The sequence below is a fragment of the Babylonia areolata genome, chromosome 20, assembly GCF_041734735.1.
Source record: "Babylonia areolata isolate BAREFJ2019XMU chromosome 20, ASM4173473v1, whole genome shotgun sequence".
Classification (NCBI taxonomy): domain Eukaryota; kingdom Metazoa; phylum Mollusca; class Gastropoda; order Neogastropoda; family Buccinidae; genus Babylonia; species Babylonia areolata.
Window position 1 is genome coordinate 33,547,839 of NC_134895.1, and position 10,000 is coordinate 33,557,838.

The 10,000-nt window shown below is 43.1% G+C and overlaps 1 protein-coding gene across 5 annotated transcripts in view; it reads right to left on the reverse strand.

Moving 5' to 3' along the window:
- Positions 1 to 1,483: 1,483 nt before the first annotated feature.
- LOC143295433 (regucalcin-like) overlaps positions 1,484 to 10,000 on the reverse strand; it is a 13,386-nt gene continuing 4,869 nt past the window's right edge. For all 5 annotated transcript variants that reach the window (XM_076607128.1, XM_076607125.1, XM_076607126.1 and 2 more), the window contains exons 2-6: positions 7,580 to 7,872; positions 7,199 to 7,381; positions 6,268 to 6,489; positions 3,863 to 4,006; positions 1,484 to 3,268 (exon numbers count right to left, since the gene is read on the reverse strand). In XM_076607128.1, the coding sequence (XP_076463243.1) occupies positions 3,066 to 3,268; positions 3,863 to 4,006; positions 6,268 to 6,489; positions 7,199 to 7,381; positions 7,580 to 7,745 (918 nt within the window). In that variant the 5' untranslated portion in view covers positions 7,746 to 7,872 and the 3' untranslated portion in view covers positions 1,484 to 3,065. The remainder of the gene's footprint in view (positions 3,269 to 3,862; positions 4,007 to 6,267; positions 6,490 to 7,198; positions 7,382 to 7,579; positions 7,873 to 10,000) is intronic.

Consider the following 10,000-nt stretch of genomic DNA (forward strand, 5'->3'; position numbering starts at 1 on the left):
CAGGGACAACTCTTTTGTTGCCGAAGGTTCTTTTACGTGTGCTGAGTACATGCTGAATATGGGACCTTGGTTTATCGTCTCATTCTGTCCACCCAGTGGAAGGGAAGAAAATACTGACGAATATGGGATTCGAACCTATGCGCCCAGATTCTCTCGCTTCCTGGGCGGACACGTTACCCCAAGGCCATTACTCCACATGTTAGTTACATGTCAAACTGAGATGTGTTGGGATTTATGTGTGTTGCGATCAATGCGAGATGTGCTGGGATTTATGTGTGTCACATTCAAATTCAGATTTGTTGGCAATTTTTGTGTGTTCTATCCCAAACTGAGGTGTGTTGGTACATACGTGTTCAATCCCAAAGTCAAATTTTGGGATCGATATATTTTACATCCCAAAGTGAGATGTGTTGGGATTAATGTTTGTCACGTCCCAAAGTGAGAAGTATCAGTTGGGATTTATGTGTGTTGCGATTCATGTGAGTTACATCCCTGTTGAAGAACTTCAGCTCACCCACAAACTCTTATCTATGACTATGTCTTTAGGTGGGATTTAGGTTGGGATTTATGTGTTACATCTCAAAGTGAGATTATCGGTTGGGATTTGTGTTATATCCAAAAGTGAGATTTGTTGTGATTTATGTGTGTTACACCCAAAACTGAGTGAGATCTGTTGGGATTTAAGTGTGTTATATCCCAGAGTGAGATGTGTTGGGATTTATATGTGTTACGTCCTAAAGTAAGATGTGTTGTCATTCATGTTAGTTACATCCCAGAGTGAGGTGTGCTGGGGATTTATGTGTGTTACATCCCAAAGTGAGATGTGTTGGGAATTTATGTATGTTACATCCTCAAGTGATATGTGTTTGGATTTATGTATTTTACATCCCAAAGTGATATGTATTGGGATTTGGGGGGACTCCAGTGTTGTCAGCTGCATAATGGTGAGGTCTTTTTCAACATCGTCGTTTTTTAACGGGTTCCTTGGTTATATGTTTTCTGTACTTCTCCGTTGTTGTTGTTTTCCTGGACACCTCGGTGTTTTCAGTATTAAGGATGTGAGATCCCATATGACAGCGCATCTCAAGCGCCTGGGTTATGAATAATAATCCACAAACATACCCAACATATACATCCCCCAAAGCGGAGTATGGCTGCCTAGATGGCAGAGTAATAATAATAATAATAATAATAATAAAACGGCTATACACCTAAAGACATAGTCATAGATAAGAGTTTGTGGGTGAGCTGAAGTTCTTCAACAGGGAAAACAATTAAAAAAAAAAATGCCATCGTGGATATGAACTCCCCAACATCTATCCAGTAACACTTGCGTCAAGAGACGCAAAACTGTTGGTTGCTTCGCTGGCATGCTGGTTGACTGATCGGTCCGTTGTTCAGCTGTTGGTACATAGACAGTCCAGTTGTTACCCACAGCAAATGCATAAAACAAAATAAATGAAACCAGCACGCTGAATACGAACACACTGAGCTTTATTCATTCAACAATTATGCATGTGTTAACAAAGGCGCTTAGAATCGTACAACACATACTAATCAAAAATACAAGTGCAAAAATATCGTAAGTGCAGTCTTTTTGTCTAATTTGCTTATCCGTTAATTTTTTTTTTTAATATTACACAAAATTTACACAAAAAATATCGGTCTTTAAACACTGAAGAAGTGCCCACACACTCATGCACACCCTTCAACATCACCACGACCCTCATCCCCAAGCACACATTCCAGTCTTGGAAAGATCACGAAAATATTCATCAGCAAACATCGCTTTTGAACACACAATTCTGTTGCGTATCGTTGTACACAGTTTCAAAGGTTTGGAAAAAAAATGATGAAACAGAAAATATGGCTGCAGACAGCAATTTCTCTCCAAGACAATGAAACAGTATAAACAGTATGAACAACACATAATCATACCATATTGATCACTGCAACAGTGTGAATAATACCTTTTCATGAACAAACCAACCATGCCCCATTCACATCGATAGGGAAGAGTGTTGTTAAAAGACATTAATATAAATAAAGATTTAATTATCATGTAATGATGTATTCATCTTTATGACAATATGAAGCGTGTCTCTTCAACTCATACCCAAAACTATATCCATTCACATCGCTAACATCTACACTATCCACCAAAATAACGTAACAATTGTCTGTAATCACGGACAGGAAATTAACCTTAAAGAAAATGGAAACAAGAACAGTAAGGTCACTGTCTATATTGCTGATAAGCTTACTGGACTAGGCGCTGTGTTGCAGTTGTTAGCATCACAGACTGCGGTTGATCCCAACTGCTGGCATAAATATCACAACTGCTGGCATAAACATCATTGCTGGATTTCTTTCCCCCTTGAGAGCCTTCCACGCGGGGTAATGTGCACTACGGATTAAAATGGAATGATGAGGACAAAACAGCCTAATGGCATTCATTTCACTGATACGTCTTTTGAAGTATTGCTCCAATTTTCTGAGCAGAATTGCACATGTTTTTATCCTTTAGTTATGATTGGAACCATTGTGACAGCGTAGCTAACAGACCTGCTAAGACATCTCAAAACGAAGATGGATCTTCATGGTCTTTCATGTCTCATCTCCTTAGCATCACCGCTGTTATCCTCGCCCCATTCATTAATCATACAATAATCAAAACAGTGGACGGCACACAAACCTTTTTTCTTTCTATTTTTGGTGGATGGGTGGAGGGAAACAAAGGTAGACAGGGGTTCATTCCTTTCCTGGAAAATGAAATCCTAATTATTTCATCATCACCCACGGTATGTACAGTATAGCTCACCCAGAAATCACCCCCATGACCAGATTTAAGTTGAACTTAAGTGGCACCACAACAATAACAAAGCAGGGTGGGAAGGAAACAAGCAGAAGCATGGGGCTTATTCCTTTTTTTCTGAAATATGAAATCCAAGTTATTTCATACCCATGGTATGTACAATAAAAGCTCACCCAGAAATCAGCCCCATGTCCAGATTGTAGTAGAACTGAACTGGCACCACAACAACTCAATTAACATGATCGGCAGCTCAGCCCTGGTAGGTAAAAGCAGGGAACCCCTTGGCTCCCAGACCAGTGACTCTGAACACAGAGCCAGACAGAGGGCTTTTCTCCAGAGCCTCCTTGCTACACTGTCGGGCGGAAGTGACGTACAACTCGTCCAGATTTCTCCCGCCCCAACACACTGACGACGTCTGCTGAGCTGGAATGTCAATTTTCCGCAGCAGTTTTCCTGTCAAGAGTTGTGCACCTTTATTTTCACCACCACGAAAAGTAAGCAACGGATTTTCCGTTTTTCAGTTCTACATTCTCACCCCCTTCCCTATCCCCGCCTGGTCCTTCGCTTGTAATCATAATCGTATAAACGCTGCTCTTCCCAAGTTGGAATGTATCGGTTATATTCTATGTTTCCCAAACAGAATTTTACCTTTATTCTCATTCTGCACGGAGAAACCTACACATACCACTGCCACTCACTATCTTGTCATTACTTCAATCACATACATATGAGCACGTTCACGCGCAACACACACACACACAAACACACACACACACACACTGATATGTACAGGCATACATTATGAGTGATTCACACAAAAAACCCTCCCCAAATGGAATGTATAAATCATATAATTTGTTTCAAAAACATATATTTTCTACCCCTCCACCCTCCAAACACTCACATGTGCGCGCACGCACACACGTAATGTACGGTTCACACGCACACACACACACACACACACACACACACATTCATACATACACACACGCGCGCCCCACCACCACCACAACAACACGACTAAATCCCATTATCTTCTCTCTCTACCTGTCTCAGCATCCAGCTGCACAACAGCACTGCCGTCCCAACAGGCGATCCACAGTTTGTCCTCTGTGTCTATCGTCATACCATCAGGGTGTGCAGCCCCCAGTCCTGTGTCCGCTGGCAGCGTCACCACAATCCGGTGGTTACCTGCCACCATCAACTGTCAATGTTAGTCTGTCTGTCTGTCTATCTGTCTGTGAGAATTCCAATCTCTGTGTCCATGTGTGTGTGTGTGTGTGTGTGTGTGTGTGTGTGTGTGTGTGTGTGTGTGTACCTGTCTGTCAGGTAAATGAGCGTGTATGTGTGTGCATCTGTGAGTGTACATGTACATGTGAGCGTGTCTGCATGATGGATCGGCTGTAATGATAAACAAAGAGGAAAAGAGTGGTGAAGAGAAAGGGAGATAAAAAAATATAATTCTATTTTGTGAGTCTTCAATGACGTAATATGTGTCAACATCAAAAACATATACAATGTAGAACTGCCTTACACATGATAGATGAATCACCCATTGCCTGTGGGATATTATTGTGTAAACACATGTATGAAAACATACATCACAGTTACGTGCCGCATAGTGGGGATAATGACTTTCAACAGGAGTCCTGCCTCCGTAACATCAGAACTATAATAATTATGTATAATATGCCTTGAAAAAACGAGAAACGGGTGGAAAAAAAAATCCGCAGAAAACACGCCTTAAATTTTCTTCTTTTCTTACGTGAAGACATCGCTACACTGATCTGTTCTTTCTTTCCTGTAACTACGTAAGTGGCGTCCTGCCTGCATAACATCATAACTATAATAATTATGTATAATAAGCACTGAAAAAAAACGAGAAACGGTTGAAAACCACATCTGCAGAAAACACGCCTTAAATTTTCTTCTTTTCTTACGTGAAGACATCGCTATACTGATCTGTTCTTTCTTCCTGTAACTACGTAAGTGGTCTGTCTGAAGAAAGAAAGGCTGGCAAATATCAAGAAAGTCAGAAAGATACAAAGAATTCAGAAAGATATAAAGATTCACAAGTACAATACACTGATGTAAACTCATATCTCAGTGGTACAAAAGCACAGGGAAAAAATCTGTACCGTGTTGTGTATGTAGATGAATGACCTCTTCCACCCACTGACGCTTCATGCCAGGAGTGGGTATATGTCAACCTACAATATCAAAATCAAAAAAGGAAAGGCTGGTAAATTCTTTGACGGGCGCAATAGCCGAGTGGTTAAAGCGTTGGACTTTCAATCTGAGGGTCCCGGGTTCGAATCACGGTGACGGCGCCTGGTGGCTAAAGGGTGGGGATTTTTACGATCTCCCAGGTCAACATATGTGCAGACCTGCTAGTGCCTGAACCCCCTTCGTGTGTAAATGCATGCAGAAGATCAAATATGCACGTTAAAGATCCTGTAATCCATGTCAGCGTTCGGTGGGTTATGGAAACACGAACACACCCAGCATGCACACCCCCGAAAGCGGAGTATGGCTGCCTACATGTCGGGGTAAAAACGGTCATGCATGTAAAAGCCCACTCGTGTACATGCCAGTGAACGTGGGAGTTGCAGCCCACGAACGCAGAAGAAGAAGGTAAATTCTTTTTTTTTAAAACACTGACCCCAAGTCAAGTCCAAAGGGGCCATAGCATAATCGGGCGTTGCACTTCTCATCCAGTGTTCTGGGGTCAAGGTTCGTGGGCCCATCTTAACACGGTGTTGTGTCCTTTTGGGAAGGGCAATGAACTCCGATTTTCATTTCTCCACCCAGGCGTGAACGGATACCAGACTTCCACTGGGGAAGGTATAAAACAGCGGAAGAAAAAGATCGTGCCTCGCCTTTATATGCCGAGCCCTGGATAGTGAATAGAAATTCAATGCCCCCATGGCCGTAAATGGCGAAGGTGCCTTTAGCCTTCAACCTTTAACAAGCACAAGAATTCGTCATACCAAACCTCCCAAAACAGCAGAAATGACGAATGCGTGATAAGGCTGATTCTGTATCACTTTCTTTGGTGGATGCAGCTAAATGTCACTTATAAACGTGTTTGCTTGTCCAGCACACCTGTCTGTTCAAGAAGTCTCGTCTCGTCTCGTCTCGTCTTTGGCCTTGCCCTGGTCTTGTCTTCTCTTGTCTTAGTCCTGTCTCGTCTTGTCTTGTCGTTAGCCTTGTCTTAGTCCTGTCTCGTCTTGTCTTGTCGTTAGCCTTGTCTTAGTCCTGTCTCGCCTTGTCTTGTTGTTAGCCTTGTCTTGGTCTTGTCTTGTCTTATTCTTGTCTTCTCTTGTCTTTGTCCTGTCTTGTCTTGTTTTGTCTTTAGCCTTGTCTTGGTCTTGTCTTTGTCTTGTCTTTAGCCTTGTCTGCGTCTTGTCTTGTCTTGTCCTGTCTAGGCATGTCCCTGTCCCCAGGCTCACTCAGAGTCCCAGCCTCCAGGTCAAAGTCGAACGCGTGCAGCTTCCTGGGCTCAGAGTCCACAAGGAACATGATCCTGCTGTCGGCGGTCCAGGCCAGCCCGTTGGAGACGGTCAGCTCCGTGTGATGCTTGCTGACGCTCCTGTCCAGGTCCAGTCTGTACAGGGACCCTGCCCCCTTGTGGAAGGAGTCCCCGGCCTCCGTAGCGACGGAACTCACAGTACCTGTAAAACATAACCGAGGGTGGGTAAGGGTGGATATGGCAATCATCGATCGTCTCAGACGCTCTGAAGTTGGTGAGAGAATGTCGCAACGACAAGCACGTCTGAGAGGGAGGAAAATCCTTCGCAAGAATGAAAAATAACCAAAACTTCGTCGTACTCTCTTTTTTTAAGTAGCAGTAGCAGTGGCAACACCAGCATTGCAAATGCTATACATAAGCGACCAGGGTACAAGCTGTTCTGGGCGTGAGGAGGAGGGGAGAGTACTTGGTCTGAGTGGTGTGGGGGTAATGCCACTGAAACTACGCAGACAACGGGGCAGCACCCCAAAAAAGTGAAGTCTATAATGGTGATTGTCAACTCCATTAACCACCCCTATGCACTGTCAAATCACCATGCTTATGATGTCTTAACTCCAGATTAGTGGCATCATACATGGACATTTCAATGTATTTTGTTGTCGTTTGTTTCTACCAAAGACACTGTGGTTTAGCCTACTTAATGATTACTGTCAATAGAACATTAAACATTACTGAATCTCACAATAAACAGTAACAGAAATGGAACTGCCGTGCTGACATTGTCGTTGTAGTCTTTTACTCAGGATAGAGGTCGTGATGGCTGAATGAACAATTGTCATGGAGAGAGGCAAGTTCTTTACAGAGCAAAAAAGCTAAACCTGCTCAATCTCATTCTTAACTGACACACCTACCTCCCCACAGACGGCCTTTGGGGTCGCACTTTCCATCATTGAAGCGAAAGGTTGACTTTCCGTCTTCCAGGTCTTCTGTCGTCTTCAGCTCGTCCGAATCCCAGTGCATTTCCGCGAAGCGTCGTCCCAGACCAATCATATATCCCCCTTTGGCGCGCGGCACCACGTGACCCACTCGCTCATCTGGGCAACGATCACGTGGATAGGTCAGATAGTTTAATGAGAACAAGGATAGATATTTCTTAAAACATATTAGGAGTACCCATATACTTGTAATGCGTGTTCACATGATCACGTACAAACACGGAATGGAAAACAGAGAAAGAGAGAATTTTGACATGGTGTACACAATTGCGACCACACCACAACACCATCACTCACTGAATTTCTTGACGCAGTGCTTGTCGCTGGAGGGAGACCAGTGGTGCACCTCTTTGCCATAGATGTCCACGAACAACAAACTCTGCGAGGCGTCGTCCCAATGAGGTCCCTCCCCTAACTCACTGCACGCGTGCTTTATGGCGACTTCTACTTTGGGGTTCGCCATGGTTCCTTTGGTTCCAACCTTGACCTATGAGTTTACCTGACCTTGAACTTTCACGATGGCCACTGAAGGTGATATGCGCTGGGTTTGCTTGCTGGAGGGAACACCGTGGGGGCTCCAAAACTCTGATCTGCACGCGCAAATGTCTTGGTCAAACTGAGAGAAGAAAGAATATTTATTATACGAAAATGACAACACTGATGCGAGTGCGTGTTCACATGTTTGTGGCTGACCATCGCTGTCTTTTGTTACGAAGTCGGGATGGTATGGTAGGGTAAAGTAGACTGGAGCAGATATATAGGAGGGAAGAAGGGTGAACGGTTGAGATGGACTAAAACGCAGAGAGGAACATGTTGATGCAAGAGGAGTGATTTCTATTGTTTTATATTTTTTGTAAAATTGAATTATGCCCAGTTGGCAGGACGCATCAAACATAAACCTTACAGCTGATCTGGGAATGAAGAGCTGAGTGTCTATAATCAAATATCAGTCTGTTTGTGTAAACAGACATTATTATAATAATCATTGGTGACCCGATTAATTCAGGAACTCGTATATTGTTGACGTTACCGAACGCACAACATAAATCTAAAGCACTGCAGCATAACATCAAGTCCGCTGTTCGACTGAAAGAAAGAACAGCGACTCTTCAACAAAGAGATGGCAAAGTGTACTGTCCGATCAGGGCAACATCAATGAGAAATGCAACGACACGGAATATTCCGGAATAGCAATTTGGATTCAAATGCATGGTCGACCGAGTGGGAGACGGGATAGGTAGCCGAATGGTAGTGCTGGATTCGCGCAGAAGTAGAGTTCTATCCTCGGTTTCGGCGCACCTGGTCAACAGCTCAACATATGTGCAGACCTGAAAGTGCCTGAAATCCACATTCGTATGCAGAAGATCAAATCAAATACGTTAAAGATTCTGTAACCAACGCTCCGTGGATTATGGAAACACGAAAGTGCCCAGCATGCATCAACTACGACAGGTTCATCAGAACTGTGTTGAATTTGATCATGGAATGAAAAGGAAAAGAAACAATGACAAAGTTACCAAATACTGGAAAGGACCTGGCAGAAGGAGTTGCAACATCGTCATTTCGTCACTTTACGTCACTGAGATGTTGTTCGAAACTGACAACAACGCCCAGAACTTAACTTGTAATACGTCACGGAAATTCTTCGAATCAAACGTAATACCATACTAACTGATCTGTGACCGAGTGAAATATAATTATAACAAACAAACAAAAAGGGGGGGGGGGGGGCGAGCCGGGGAGGGGGGAGGAAATGGGGGTGTTGGGGCAAAATTCCTCCTTCACATAAACAAAACTTTCCCGCTGAATAAATCAAAGTGATGACAGATCGCCTGAACAGTACATCATGCATGGCAAAAGGGATGTAATCCACCTTACAAATGGAGACAAAGGCGGTCTCTAGAGACATCAGAACGTGCAAGTTGAGTCAAGTGACACAGCCCAAAACCAAATGCCTCAGAAAAATGTTATCCACCGGTATTATCCGAAGTACGTCATTTCAACGATAAAGTGAAAGATGGCTTCTGCGAGTATATAAGAATTACAAATGGAAAAAGTTATTGAAAAGTGTAGGGTGTGAAATAAGACTCGCTTTTAGCAAAAGGCGTCCATCGTTTCAGACCATAGATCGGATTTTTTCCCGGTTAACACAGTCCCTGAAGACAGACAAATGGTATGAAGGCTGAACGCCCCTAATCAAAAGTGAGTCTTCTTGTTGCAGCATACAGTTTTTCTAAACTTTCTCCATATAATTTCAACATTTTTTTTTCTTCAGCAGATAGAACAATATGTTGATCTGAAATGGATATGAACTTTTTTTATGTTTGTTTTGTTTCCTTGTCCAGTTCCACTGATCAATACCCACTACTGATGTCAACGGGACAGCAACAATGTGTTGATCTGAAATGGGTATTAACTTTTTTTTTATGTTTGTTTCCTTGTCCAATTGTACTTATCAATACCCATGACACCTACACAGCACTGCAGCTGGGGGAAATTGCAGCCGCCATTCCCACCGCCATTGTACTGTGTAGATCTAGATTTGTTCTCTCTCTCTCTCTCTCTCTCTCAGAGTGAAGGTTGTTGGGTGATTGTGGTGGGGATAAGGGATGCTGGGTGAGATATAAGGGGAATGTTTTTACTGAACTCTACGCTCATATTTCGTCTAATTAGATCAATGACGTGTTTTTTGTTGTTGTTGTTGTTGTTTTTTGTTTG